This window comes from Colias croceus, chromosome 25 (genome assembly GCF_905220415.1).
Source record: "Colias croceus chromosome 25, ilColCroc2.1".
NCBI classification, from domain to species: domain Eukaryota; kingdom Metazoa; phylum Arthropoda; class Insecta; order Lepidoptera; family Pieridae; genus Colias; species Colias croceus.
Window position 1 is genome coordinate 5,664,368 of NC_059561.1, and position 15,897 is coordinate 5,680,264.

General features: G+C 31.3%; 1 protein-coding gene across 1 annotated transcript in view; it reads left to right on the forward strand.

Moving 5' to 3' along the window:
* Window positions 1–4,345: 4,345 nt before the first annotated feature.
* Window positions 4,346–15,897, forward strand: part of LOC123703174 (protein Wnt-5b-like) — a 32,507-nt gene continuing 20,955 nt past the window's right edge. Inside the window, exon 1 of the mRNA XM_045651086.1 lies at window positions 4,346–4,564. Coding sequence (XP_045507042.1) covers window positions 4,461–4,564 — 104 coding nt within the window. The 5' untranslated portion in view covers window positions 4,346–4,460. The remainder of the gene's footprint in view (window positions 4,565–15,897) is intronic.

Sequence of the window (15,897 nt, forward strand, 5' to 3'; positions counted from 1 at the left end):
AATCGGCAAATTTAACCAATTGGCTACGACATAGATATAGTATAAAATATCGATTCAAAAGCGCTTATAAAGAAGTCTAGATAAATAAATATATATAAATATCAGTATTTACTCTACATATTATGTTAAAATCGAAAATATAACCGCGTACTAAAGCGTATCCAACTTACTCCAATAAACAATAATTAGCATTATAAATAAGTTTTCAGAGCAACAAAACAAGTTGAATTTATAACAAAACAAAGTAGGAATTCAAGAATCAAGTTTTGATTCAGTCTGTACGCGACCTTGACGGGGGACGAACGACTTACCAGTTTAATAAATAACGGGATTTAGTTTCGTGATTTGTGAAAACTAATGTTGTGTATGTGCATGTGATTTATCAGTGTAGTATTGCAATTTTTTTATAGGTATTTTCTATATAAAATGTTAAATGTATTGAGATTCGATTGCTCTTATATATTAGAACAATGATAGACACCTTCGATACATGGCGAATTTTAATAAATCGCAATACAGTTAATCTTGCCTTGATAATAATTATAATATGTGAAATTTAAACACAATTATTAAAACAAAAAGCTCAAAAGCAAAGCTCTTGTTTATTGTATCGCTTTTTTTTCAAAGAATTAACAAACATCCTATAATATTTACCTATGTTACATACTTACCTATACATAAATGAATAATTTAAACAAATTAAAATGAAAAATATTTATGCAAAATCCCTGCCACAACTAATGACTGTAGAGCATATATAAAACTATTTAAAACTTTTAATACTAAGCACTCTTTAATAAAATAGTAATACTTGTATACGTAGTATATTATTATTAGTCTGTGGTAATACCTATACTCTCACGCACTGAAAATTTACTGTAAATTATGTCTACAAAATTCTTCATGATATATTCAATAAAACGTATAAACATGAAATACATAGGTACTAAAAGCTCATATTTTATTAAAAGTAGAGTCAATCGGATTCGCATATACAATATTTATTATCAAAAATACTAAACTAATTAATAAAAAACATAACATAGAGTCGTCGAAAGAGTTCGATTAATTCATAGATTTATGATATATTGAAATATTATAGATATCAGAAAGTATACTCCACTTTTACCCACGACTTCATTCGCGTGAAAATTAAAAGAAATTCCCTTAGGTATGACATGTTTCACCGCTGTAAAAAGCCTGTAATTGTTCTCAGCTGTTTTCAAAGTACTAATATTTTATAAGAAAATACAGTAAAGTAATGTATTATAATATCCCACATATAGTTTCAGCTCAACTTCTAGAAATTAATTATGTCTGTATCCAATACAATATATTAGGTACATATACATAACTGGAGGCTGTATCTCGCAATCTTATTAGATTATCAATATATATAGAATAATCAATGTTTTCTTTCCTTTTATCTTTATTGTTTTTATATCTCACAAAAGTTTGCAATACAGAATTACAGAAACATCTAATAAATGTATGAATCTAGGATAACAGCCAAACGATTCAGACCAAACTTTAGGAATCGTGAAAGAAATTAAAAAATAAAAATAACATAGAACCAAAGTCTAGCTCAACTTTACCACGAATAGCTTGTTATAAAGGCATAAAAGAAATCGTAAATTTTATGGAATATAACTTCGTTTTAAAACTTGATAACAGATCGTCGCCCTTTCCGACTAGAATTTACTGCGGTTATAATCATTTTTGATTTTAATTAAAAACCTTAATAAATTATCATAAAACTCATTTTTACTAATTTATTTGATACTTCATTACATTAATCTTAATATTACCTAATATGAGAAAATTTGTAATATGTATATTATTTTAAAATGTATTTTGTCCCCCGATTTCCTCCCTTTGACTTAGGTTTTCATGACATCGTTTCATACATTCCTTACTCATGACCTGTTTTCCATGCATTATAATATACTTATAATAAAATTTTAATAATACAAAATAGAAACGTGAAAAGTGATTTATAATTCAACTAGCTTACCGCCCGCGGCTTCGCCCGCTTTCTCTGGAACGTATCCTATCTCTCAAGTTGGATCAAACTGCACATGGTGTGCGAATTTTATTTTAATCAGTTAAGTGGTTTAGGAGTCCATTGAGGACAAACATTGTGACACGAGATTTATATATATTAAGAAGATAATTTTAAATGGTTATGTTGCAAATGAGGAAGTTAACAATGCCTAAGTAACTTGGCCCGGCTTCGCCCGTTACGTTTATTCTATGCAAAAATAGCATTTACCCTGCTCTTTATTAGTAATAGAGTTTTTTTTTAATCAAATTCATAATTTCACTTACAATCATTGCTAACAATCTTTCTTGAAATCTATGTATTTCATTCGACTCTATAATTTTGTTAGTTTTTAGTTCCTTATTTTCTTTCCGAACACCATTTTTATAAAAACTACGGCCCCGTAAATTCAAATTAGTGCATAACAAAGAGAAATCGAGATTAATGCGTAACATAAAAGAATCGACAAAGGGCCCGATTATAATAGCTCAGAGAGCGACGTCGTGGCGACTGAGTATTTAGTTCTCACGATATTTTCAGTTTTCATAATATTTTGTATAGTTTATAATCATTTTATTTTAACTCTTTAAATAAATAATTGGACTATTTTAATATAAGATACATTATAGCAGTTTTTGTTGCCCTAAAAATACGAAAATTTCCCTAAATTACGTCCTGTGAATGTTACTTAGATTCACGCAAGCTTTTATTAGCTTCACATGTAGGTTTGTAATTTGTATGGGTATAACCGACGTGGTTGTAACTGACTCCTTTAGACTCGATTTGATACCTACAAAGTGTATCAACATCGTGTCACATTTTGTCTGTTTTAAGCGGACAGATGTATTTTTATACACTTATCAAAGATCGGTGACATTTCAATAATTTAATTATACATAAAAACAACTGACATCCGTAAAAATTGAATTTTTTGTTTAACTTTCTTAAAATTATCATATATATACATTTTTAGAACGAAGAACAATTAATTAACCAACGATACGATTACAGTCGTGTCGCAGTCGGATCTTATGAAGTCAACATCGTCTTAGCTCCCATGTCACAATTAGTTACGCCATTGCTTTCTATTGTAAATTAAAATTATAAGGGACGCTTGACTTGGTCCATCTTGGAGACTTTTATTAAATCCGATATCTATAGAATTTATGAATAAAATTGATTTAAATATTTTTAATTTTACTCTACTTTCTATTTAATTTATTCTAGATAATATGCCTTGATGCTGAATTATTTATTTACCTATACCTATTGAATTAGGGAGTTATGCTCACACTGTCAAAATTCCATCAGATTACTCATTACTTAGAGCAATTTAATCTATTCACAATACGTAATATACGTAAATAGGATACATAAAACAGTTACATTATACATATGAAATTTAAGATTTTCCTAATTAATAAATCTGTTAATTATTATATAATAAATATTAATAACATCTAAGTTAATAACTTTATTAAGCCGGGTCAATAACCTTTATGCCATTTGACATTTAACAGAACTAATGAGGTTTTAATGGGATAATCCAATCTTTTAAACATCAACTTATTTTAAGGCAATTATAAAAATTCCTTTGAAATAAACGTATTAAACGTGTCATATTACGTTATTATAAGATTTTATTATGTCTGTGGCGTAATCTCGGGAATAACAATATTTTTTGTTTATAGTTTCGTATATAAGCTAATGATTCTAAGTGTACAATTACAAAAAATATATGAATATAATAAAAAAAAAGTTACTTTTGCCTTAAAGACGTGAATTATTAGGGATATCAATAATATGAGTCTATAGCCTACACAATATTTTTATTAAATTACTAGTAATCCATTGAATATTGTAATATTTTCAATATTTTTTATTAAAATACATGTAGGTAATTAAAGATGAGATCGCGTCAGAAATAATTAACTTAGACCGGTAATAACAGCCCTCTATAATTACTATCTCTACCTTATAATTTAGAAGAAAATAATTATGAACCTTCTAGTTATTATGAACTTAAAATAAAATTTGTTTATACTGACGAGCTGTTTCTTCGCTTTTACGTTGAAAATATCTTTAATTTTAATACTCAAAATATTAAAGAACGAATTGTTAAAGATTGTATAGATTTGATTGTAATTAATTAATAGGCAAATTTTAATTTATATAGAGTTTGAGCGTGATTAAACAGAAATTTTAATCACGCATATTACAATAAGAGCATTCGAAATCTAATTGAAAAAAGTATTAAAGTGAAAAATAACACACAAGATGGAGAATAAACATAATTTAAAACGCAAGAACTTAATATACATAATTCAAAATAACAATAAAATGTTGACATTCGTTCCAAAAAATGTATAGAACGTTCCAGAATGGAATGGAACATGACGTTATTCGTTAATTAAACAAGATGGCGGCAGTGTACCAATATTTGGTGTTGCTATCACTAATTTGGATTTTGGGCGCGAACGGTGTGAGGAAAAAACGGGAACCATGGACCAATGGAAGCTGGTTGTAAGTATTTTTTTATAGTAAAATAAGACACCCTACTCCTCTCCTTTACTTGATTTATTTCCGTGCAACCGGTTGTCTGGAAGAAATGGCTATTTAGTGATATGACCGCCGTTTGCTACAATGTATCCTAGGTTGAGTCTCTGTTTGTAAGTTATCTAGAACAAATAAAGCATAAAATAAAAAACACACAGAATCATTTTCCAATTCCAAAAATGTCCCAGAAGGCTTTGTTTCCTTATAATATTATGTTACCAAGCTGTCACCCATCCATACAATGTCTGCGCGTTACGTAGCTTACCTTTCTCAAAGATCATTTACTGCAGAGAGCAATAACTTACAGCTTCATGCACTGAAATACCAATAATCGGCGATCTTTTCAGTAAAACTACGATAACTTACTTTCGTCCGTAACTTATATAAGGTAAAATAATATAAGTACTGCTTGAAATAAAATAAGGGCCATATGCGTTAGCATTTAAACAATAGCTGAATTATTTACATTTCACCAAAATGAAAAATCATGTAGATTCTCCAATAAATAAATAAATAAATGCTTTCACTGCTGAACTCAATCCTCAATTCTGCACCAGTCTATGATGGGAATGATTGGTGAAGAATGTAAGAGGTACCTAGAACTAAGGACATAGTGATAAGTTTAGAATTAAGTTTAATATATATGTATGGTTTGGCGTATGCCGTAAATAAATAAATAAATAAATAAAAGCATGATTTTTATAAAGATGTTTAATATTCATAAATGTTTAACCTCAACATAATGTATAACGTGAAATTTAAAAAGTTATTCGCCCTTATTTTGCTTTGAGTGGGTGATCTTCTGCATCTTCAAGATTTTCTTTAGATGACTTTGGTATTTCTACAACTGTACCTACAACAAATCCTACATACAGTAAAATAATATTCAATTCGTTTGACCAATTCTACCCAAATTTTGACGTGAATAAATTCTCAAAAGGTTTTTTAAACGTGTGATCCATCATACTCATAGGCACCAACTAAAAGCTATTGCATAGGTAGTTTCTATCGCGGGCCTTGAGCGTTGGGACAGAATCGAGAAATTCCGTAACGAAAAGACCTCACGCTCCCCACTCCGACGGGCGGAGGTGTGGCTTGAAGGCATAGCATGTATGCGTCGTTTTTTTAGTTTTTACATACAAGAAAATTTTTCAGAGTATAAACTTATATGTATAGTGTAATAGTTTATAGTATAATAAACAGTTATTTCGCTGTCTAGACGCATCAGGTGGCGTTGAATCAACTATTAGAATTGTGTGCAGCCACAGATAATATAAACTACCTATAGTATAAGCTCCACAGAGACTTAACGATGCATGTGGTCAGAATAATGTATGAATACTTTTACTTTAATACATAAACATTTTTAAATGCCGTGGGTGTTAACATCAGTTTTGTTGCATTTAATATATTATGCTTATCTAATAACACTCTATAAAATTTTCTAACCTTTTTTCTAAGCCTTTTTTATGAACAATAGTAATTATAAGCTATAATTTAGTTCACTATTAGTCAATTTATCTATTTTTGTATCGTTTTTGTTTATTAATACAGTCATGGGAACTGGGAAGGATTCAGCTGGTGTCAAATATAACCAGGATAGAAAAAAGGCATCACTTACGAAAAACAATGATAACTAATGATAACTTAAAACACTTTCGAATATTTTTTAATCCTTAAGGTGCTTTTACACCAATAATGTGCGAGAATGTGTTTGTAAAGAACCAATCATATCGCTTCATTCGGTTTAACGCTTGAAGCGTTTAGCGTTTGAAGCGATACTATTGGTTATTTACAAACACATCCCATGCTACGCATCCTCAACCTTAAGTTGGTACGTAGGTATTACATCTTTATTAGTACTGGCACAATGATTAAAAAATAAACAATTGAAAATAGAACTATTTGTTTCTTTTTATTACTTAGCACAGGTCTTGATAATTTGAGTGCGTTATCAAATTAGCATCTGTCTTCTTGACTCCATACAGCCAGAACTGGTAGGAGAGGCGAGATGTGGAGTTTAGGAGGAACGTCAGCAATATGTTGTCCTGAAATAGATTTTATTTTGTACGAGTTAAGATTCGACAAACTCTTCTAACTACTGAATATTTTTTATCATTCTGCATTGTAATAGGATGTGCTAGCTCACATAGATACGTGTAGACTATAGCACTGAAAATTTTATCATTATAATTATTGAAGACAGATTGAATACATAGACATAAAACAGTTTTAAATCCTTTAAATAAATAAATCTTAATTTCTAATATAATATAAATGATTAATTATCTAAGACAATAATAGAAAAAATAGAGCATATTCAGAGTATTTAACTCTTAACTCTTTTACTTTGAGTGTAAACACTTTCGAGTTTCGACGTCCTTCTCAACAATTAAACAAGGATATAGCTGATTTTACCTCCATTATGCCACCAGATTTAATATGGCCGCCATTGTCAAATCCGTCCATGTATAATATAACTGTGACTCCAGTAATTACGTGTTCCGGGACTTCTTGCTCCTGCAGAAATTTCTATACTTATTATATAAATAGAATAGTAAAACACGAAAACAATTCGTAGTTAGGTACGTTACTTAAAATGGACATAACTTAATAAAATAAATAAATAAATAAATAAAATAGTAGTTGTAGTTAATTACCTACATGGTGTTAAATTCAAATAATATATCGCTTGGAAACCGCGGATGCTTTTCATTTTTTTTTAATGTGGCAAATCACTCTATATAGGTAGAGCGTTGTCACTTTCGTTAGAACAAGGAAGGGTACATAGACTTTTTTATATCTTAAATGATTATAATAATATCTATACACACTGCAAAATTGCTAGAACAATTATTATTATTTTTTTTATTCTTTATTTTCCAAGGGACTTTGTCGCTTAGCGACCACGTCGTCCCGTATATTCCAATTACAATCAACACTTAAATCTAAAAAATTTAAATACAAACAGTAACCAAACAGACCAGCACCCGCACCTCTGCCGACGAGGGACAAGTGAGGATGCTGTTCACACAACCGACATTGCTAATACAGCGAACAATTATTAACAAATAAAATAAACAAAAAATATAGATACGGAACAGAGAAACAACAACACTTTTTGTGCTTGGACGTAATTCATATCGAAAGATAAGATACTGAATACTTCCCGGCTTAATTTATATCAGGTTGGTTTCTGTATAAACGGAGATAAAAAAATACATTAACTTACATTTTCGCTCGGATATCGCAGAGTGAGATTAACATCTTGCATTGGAAACGTCCAGCCTTTTGTCCCGTACAACAATAACTCAGTTACATCTGTCAACGTCAGGGAAAAATCTTATTAATCTGTGGTCACGTTTTTGGCGCGTAGTGTGACGTAAGTTGTCAATTTTTTTTTAATTGAACAAATAGTAACAGGAATAAGTAAATCAATGTTATTTAATACAAATAGATTAAATATAATTCTTACATACTCTGTATAGTTTCCAAATGACATTGATATTTTTTTGCTGTCTGCTGTAGTGTACCATTTAGTCGCAAACGTTCCATAAAATAATTATCATTTTCGACTGTCTCTTCAGGCAATCGTCTGTCATATTTTTTTTCACTATTCACATTTATCGAACAAAGTAGTAAAAGGTATAGAAAAATATATTTTATATGCACCATCTATTATTTGTTCACAAACGAAACAATACTATTTTAAATTAAAAAAAAGCATTAAAATTGATTAATTACACGCAATAAAATTATAAATGACTGGCTTAAAGTTGCGACTGTATCAAAAAAATAATCTTATTTTGATAATAATTATTCTATTAACATAATATTGCGATTGATAAATCATGATTTATAGGGTATTGATAAGTATACTAATTAGAAAAGCAGATATAAGTATTTTATATCATAATGTTATTTGTTTTGCACAAATTCAAAAAAAAAGTAGGTGACGCACGTGAAAAAAAATATTCGGGTTAGCAATTATTACATTATTCATTAAAAAATATTATCTCTAAATGTGCAATACATTTAAATTTTTCTAACTACATATCATACGGACCATACGGTATACCACAACAGAGTTCCCTTACATTTCTAATTTATAGTCTATAGACAGATATTTAAGATATTCCCATTGTGAAGCAAAGTTTGGAAAAAGAATGGAACCCTTCAAAGGATTCAAATTCAGAATGTGGAAATAATTAATACAGGGTCAATAAGACCGGTTGAAAAGGGTTTGTGAGAGACCTCATTAGGCCTACTTTACACTATTGTTATGGGCCATTATGTTCACGCCTTAACTTGCTAGGTGGGATTTATATAGAGCTGTTACGTTGAAATGTTGTGAAACTAATATTATGGCCCATTTTCATACTACACGATATTTGTGAAATTCCAGGCTACTTTTAAATACCAAAATGCATTTTTAACAATTCTTTTGTATAACCATATCAAAAGAAGATTTGTATAGAAGCTTTTGTAAAGAATTTGTCACAACTGCAACCCTATTGTGTTAAAAAAAACTAAAACATAATATTAGATTTGTTTCAATTCTCTATCAAATCAAGCATAAACTTAGCTTTTTTCAAAAATTACGTAAGTACGACATTTATAATAAAAAAATGCTTAAAAATAACAAGAAACAGATATTCATTACAGCTCTATACAATTCCTCCGAAATAGTCGATAAGTAATACAAGAAGTCTCGCTCGATATATTCTGAGATCGTAAATATTATTTGAAACCGTAATAAATCCACTTTTTTCTTCAGATAATTCCAATTTGTTCAGCGGAACTTAGTGTATTTATTGGAAGACATAAAAAATTTAATGAATGAACCATTACAACATTTATCTATGGTCCTATTAAAGAATGTTTTAACTATCATAGAATATTGCTTTCTTTTTTTTATAAGTAAAAGAATAGTGTGAAGCTATATAATTTCAATCAAAGCTGCACTTTCTATTGTGTTGTTATTATATTTATTTCAAAATATTTGAAATCGGTAGTGCTGAAAATCTTTGACGAAAGCTATTGCTTTTATCCAGCAGTGACAGATGCTAGATAGTATGCTAAACTCCTATTTATTAAAAAATTGTGTTAAAAGGCAATAACCTAAAAAAACTTGAGCGATGTCAATGGACATCCGGATGGAACGAAGTGTTAAGTTAGAGAGAGACAGACAGACAACTCTAGCAAAAAGTGTCGTGACAACTTTTCGTAAGAATTTTTTCCGTCTAGCCCATAGAAATCTAAATAACAAGGTACTGTTATTTAGATTTCTATGGTCTAGCCCCCTTTCACATATCCTACCTACGTAAAATAATCACTTACATAAATTGCTATCTCATGTTACTCGGTTATAACTTAAAATAAAAATGAGGAAACTCATATTTGCTAATAATATTTGTAGGCGGTATACCTATTCATGTTACGAAATTGTCTCGTGGTCGTGTCTGTTCATAATTAATATTTAATTACCTAAATAGGTTATTAAATATCTATACTAATATTATAAAAATAATAGGTTTGTATGTATGTATGAATGTATGGTTTTCACGCATAAACTACTGAACCGATAATAATGAAATTTAGCACAAATATAGAGGGTAACTTGAATTAACACGAAGGATAGATTTTATCCCGGAAATCCCACGGGAACGGGAACTATGCGGGTTTTCCTTTGCAAACGCGAACGAAAAGCTAGCTATGTTTTTTTTCATTATAGGTTTACATTTTTTCGGTACCTAAAGTATTTACGAGTACTTCTTATTTTATTTACTCTCAGCTGATCAGAAAAGATCAATAAAAACCTATATTACTTACCTATGTCTTAATAACTATTAAAACTTTTATTCATATGTACATGATAAATAATCTGGATTTAATGAAAAAAATCTTTATTACGGGAAAACAGCGATAAGCAATTTTTTAGTAGGTACGTAGTTCGAAAGCACCTACTACGGTCCGCGTCGTAGCACGTCGCGTCGTAGTTTATTACTTTAAGAATCAAGATAACAATTAAACACTATGACAGTAATTAAATGTTTACACGTCTTTAATCCCTTTGTTTTTATTTGTATCTGATGGACATATCTGTAACAAAATATGCCCTGGTCTTATCAACATTATCAATGCATGCAAATATTTGAAAAAAACTTTGGTAATGACTTGAGGAAATACCTATGTTCCGTCAAGGTTCCGTCCGTACTAAAGAATTAAAGATAGTTAATTATTATTTCAAACTAATACGAAAATCATCATTCATCTTTCTAATTAATAAACAGTCTCACAATAATTCCCCGGAGAAACGATTCAATCAATTTATACCTCGTTATTCAAACGTTAACCCAATTAAAACTGACAATCAATCAATAAATAGCGGAGAACATTAAAAACGAAGCAAAAAGGTTTTAGCCACTTCGCTGTCATGTCGCCCAAAATATTAATTATCTGTGGTACATTTTTGTTCCTGGCAACATTGGTGGAATCCAACGGGAATCTTGTTGAAGGAACTCCGTATGGCGGGGAGAGGATATACCATAAAATGCATACAAAAATCGCAATACCGTTTATAAAACGTGACGATGTGATACAAGTTAATGCACCTGGAAGTAGTTTAATCAAAGCCGTGGTTGTGCAAGATTTGTATGGAAATGGTGAATGTTATATAGTGGGCGGTGGAGTCGGACAACGTTCTGTGTCCATAAAATTGAAGAGCCCTAGGTTTAAGGGCTATAGTTTCCTTGTTGATGTGTATGCAATGTGATCTGTTTTGTAAAGATATTACATTTTGTTGTGTTGTTTTATTTACCCCTTTTGAAATTCGCTTATGATTGTTTGTATAGAATGATTCTTGCTTCACATCGAGACCGGGCCGTGTCCCGCCCGGGGCATGATCTAACATTATTGTATAGTTTTTGTATTAAGTGATTAGTGCCGTGCACGGCCGGGGTCCTGACCGGATGGTGTGTACAGTGTAGAGAAGATAAAAGTCTATAATATTATGTACCTTTTTTAAAGTGGGGAAATCTTGCATAGGTACCTACCTACGGCCCCCGGGGAAGGAGCCGTGAGTTATGTCGGATTCTTACCAACTAAAACCCCACTGTGTTCCGTCTAGCCGCCACGCGTATTGGTTGGAATTCTTCCGCGAGCATAATATGTTTTTTTTTTTGTGTGGTGTCTCTCAATGTTAGAAGGGCTTCTACATTTTAACGCGGACGCGGGGGTGAACTGAAGGTTCACCCTGGTAGCGACATGCACAAGGGCGTCCCCCCTTTTACCTTTACGTCGACCTGCATTATTACTAGTGAAGTAATGAAATTAGCTTTTTCACAACACTTTCTGTAATTCCCATCCCTAGCATACCTAATATTCAAAACTGTTCATACATTTATTAATTATAATTTGCGTCAAAATTATTGATTTTCCACAATATTTGCTTCGCTCTCGAGGCTCTCGAATTGTGTTTAAAGTAAACTAATTTCCATATTAAAGGACGTATATTGACCAATTATATAAATTAATTGCTGTGTTAGTCCTTATTACAATGGGTTAAGGTTTATTTTAATTTGCTAATGGAATCTGACCTCTGTTCAGTGTCGATACTTGATGCTGATATGGCTAATGTGTATTAAACATGTTAAGGATCGCTTACATGACGTTATGTAGCAAGCACAGCATTTATTTTGAACAGATAAAACGAAAGACTGATTTGTGTTAATATATAAACACATTTTTGGACTAACATGGTTTGATTGTGAAGTTATTTTAATAAAAATGTTAAATTATACCTAAAAATTAAAATATATTGTTGTCATAATAAAAACTTCAAACTCGACCTCGAAACGAATATCAATGCCATATATGATATAAGTCTACTATATTACTACTATTTTATTAACTACCTACCAGACAATGTTGAACGGCTTTGAGCGTCATGATTAAACCAGTAGGAACGTAGTATATCTTCTATTAAAACATTTTTTATGGACCTAGTTAAGTTTCATTTGTCGAAATACAACAAACATTTTAACAGACTCCATGTAAACACATCTTTATCAATCTCTTTGTCGCATATTTTCAGCTTGCTGATAATAAAATGGGCCTTACCTCTCTTTCACTCGTAGGACGTAAGACATATGTCCCTTTCCCGCATCCGCATGTGAGACAACACTTTAAAATTGTGTACCAAATTAAACGTAACTTTAGAAAACAAACATGTCTCCAAAATTTATTATTTTATTTTCCATAATAGTGTGTGTTTATTCTAAATCAGTTATCGTGGGCCGAACAAATGATGGTGTTCAAAAAGTGTATGAAATGACGTATGAAGTGAGTGGGTTTCCTTTAGTTAAACGTCATCAAGAGATCACCTTTGAATATCCAATTGGTGACCAGAACATAAAGGGTATCGCTATAAAAGATTTGGAAAATGGCGACGCAGAAGCATCTATTACTAGTGGAGGTCTTGGATTCAATTTTGCTACTATAAAATTGAAAAGCGCAAGAGGCTCTGGATACAAATTTCTGGTTGAAATGTATGCTTGATGTAATGGAATATAGTGTGTGCTAAATATTGTGTGAAGTCTTTTTGAAATATATTAATATATTGCTACTATTTTATATTTGTTTCACTTCAATCATAGGTTCCTTACCTTTTATTTTTAACCTTTTCTATCCCCATGTTTGCTTGAATGATCATTCAAATTCATATTAAAATCAAAGCAACTTACTCAAATATGGATAAATTTATCCTCAAAAACAAAAAAGTACATTATTAATCCATAACAATTAAATGTATTCACAATCACTACAATTTGCATTAACTATCCCTTCAAACTTGCTTTACAATAACAAACTAAACACCAAACTGAATAAGAATTAAAATCGCGTAATTAATTAACACAATGCATGTAACCCTTATCTTATCCACGCCGCTTGACCTCTATATCTGTTTCACCTTCCGTCTCACTCCATTCACAGTTCAAACCAACACAAGGCAAGATGTCTCTCAAAGGATTTATCGTAATTTGCGTTGTAATAGCTGTAGTACACAGTAAAAGTGTTATAGTTGGTCAAGTGTTTGACCACAACAATTTAGTAAGAAAAGTGCATGAAATGAGCGCAGAGGCGGTTGGCATCCCGTTTCTAAAGAGAGAACAAGAGTTGCATTTTGATTACCCGTTAGGTGATCAGAAGATAAAAGGAATCGCTATAAGAGATTTGGAAAATGGTCTGGCTGAACCATCTATAACAAGAGGAGGGCTGGGATTCGGATTTGTGGATATAAAACTGAAAAGTGAACGCGGGTCAGGCTTCAAATATGTGATTGAAATTTACGCGTAGTGCTTTTTAGTAGTGTCAAAATTTAGTGAAAATATCGCTTAAGAACTGTTTTAGTAGTTCTAAATTAAGTCAATTTTAATATTGATACCTAATGTGTGAAGTGAGAATGAACGGATTTGTTAAACATTGATAAATGAAATATGTAACTATATGAGAAATTTATTTATAATTTAAAAAGTCGGATAAAGCTGTGAAGAAACTATATCTGTAGGTAGGTATATCATCTGTGAACTTTATATCCTATGAAAGAAATGTTGTGATGATTTTGTTGTGAATAATAAATGTTCATATTTTAAACATGCCTTTTAATATTTCTAGCACAACTACAATCTAATATATTTGATTTTATCTACATTCGATTTCATAGAAAAAGTCTGATTGATATCTATAAGTAAATCATCAAGTTTATTGTTTTTTGTTTTACAAATAAGTCACCTAACATTAGATATATTGCATTATGCATTTATACCATAAAATATATACATTGAGTCATACAGACTTGAACAAATATGGATCATGGGTACTGTGTGACTAACTAATTGTTACACTTATGCAATAGCAACAAGTTTTTCCTGTTTATGACGAATGTAATAAACAATATCAATTATTCTGAAGTAAATCTCAATGTAATTGCTCTCAAAAGTTCTTCTAACTATCAGGTAGGTATAAAGGAGGGGGTCGCGGAAGAATTCTAACAAATACCCGCGGCCCCCCTCATTAAAGCGGCTCGACGGAACACAGTGGGGTTTTAGTCGGTAAGAATCCGACATAACCCACGGCTCCTTCCCCGGGGGCCGTGGGTATCTTTGGAAGATTTCCCCACTATAAAAAAAAAAATGTATAAAGGACTAGTCTAGTGGTGCGGTGGTTGTGCTTTCGACATTCCTATTTTACAACGACAAAAACGTCTTGCAATAAAAAAATTATGTCTTATGGATATATCGTTAAAAAATGACTAAAGTTTATAGGATATTTTCACAATTTTCCTGTGTAGATGATTCACCTAAGATGTGACCTAAAATGCGCACTAATAAACGCAAGGTCCACTGCCGCCAGCCAAACAGCCCGGACTCTCGGAAAGAGCAAGAGAGACAGTATATCAAAAAACCACCTGTTCTAAAATCATCTCTCGAGGACGTTGCTACCTCCTATACTATAAATATTGCGTTGAAGTTTGTTCTGGAAAATTTTTATTTTTTCCTTCAAACTTTCCAACTGCTCTAAGTGGACGCGAACAGGCGAAATGACCCTACTATTTCATTGGTACAATAACAGGAAGAAGAAGGATAAACATTTAAATTAGGACTATCATAAGTAAATGTATTATGTAGCAAGAATAGTATTATGACGAGTGAAAACACAAGTGGAGAGGTCAATCTTGCAGCTCACACAAATATTTAATTAGTTATAGTCATCTTATAATAATATATATATAAATCTCGTGTCACAATGTTTGTCCTCAATGGACTCCTAAACCACTTAACCGATTATAATAAAATTCGCGCAGAGATAGGATAGGTTTTATCCCGGAAATCCCTCGGGAACGGGAACTATGCGGATTTTTCTTTGAAAACGCGGGCGAAGCCGCGGGCGGAAAGCTAGTATAGTATAGGTATATCACAGTAATACAATACAGCTACTTTTGGTGACGCATTAGATCTAGGTATTTTTATCATACACTTTCACGCAATACATAAGAAATTGTTATTTCCTTAATAATATTCATATATTGATGACTAGCTTCCGCCCGCGACTCCGTCCGCGCGGAAAAATTAAGAAAAATTAAGATTTTTTTTTTCTACGTATTTTTCCGGGATAAAAAGTATCCTATTTTATGCCCAGGATAATAAAGTATAATTATACCAAGTTTCATCGAAATCGACCCGCTAGTTTTCACGTGATGCCTGAACATACAGACAGACAGACAGACAAAAAATTTTTTA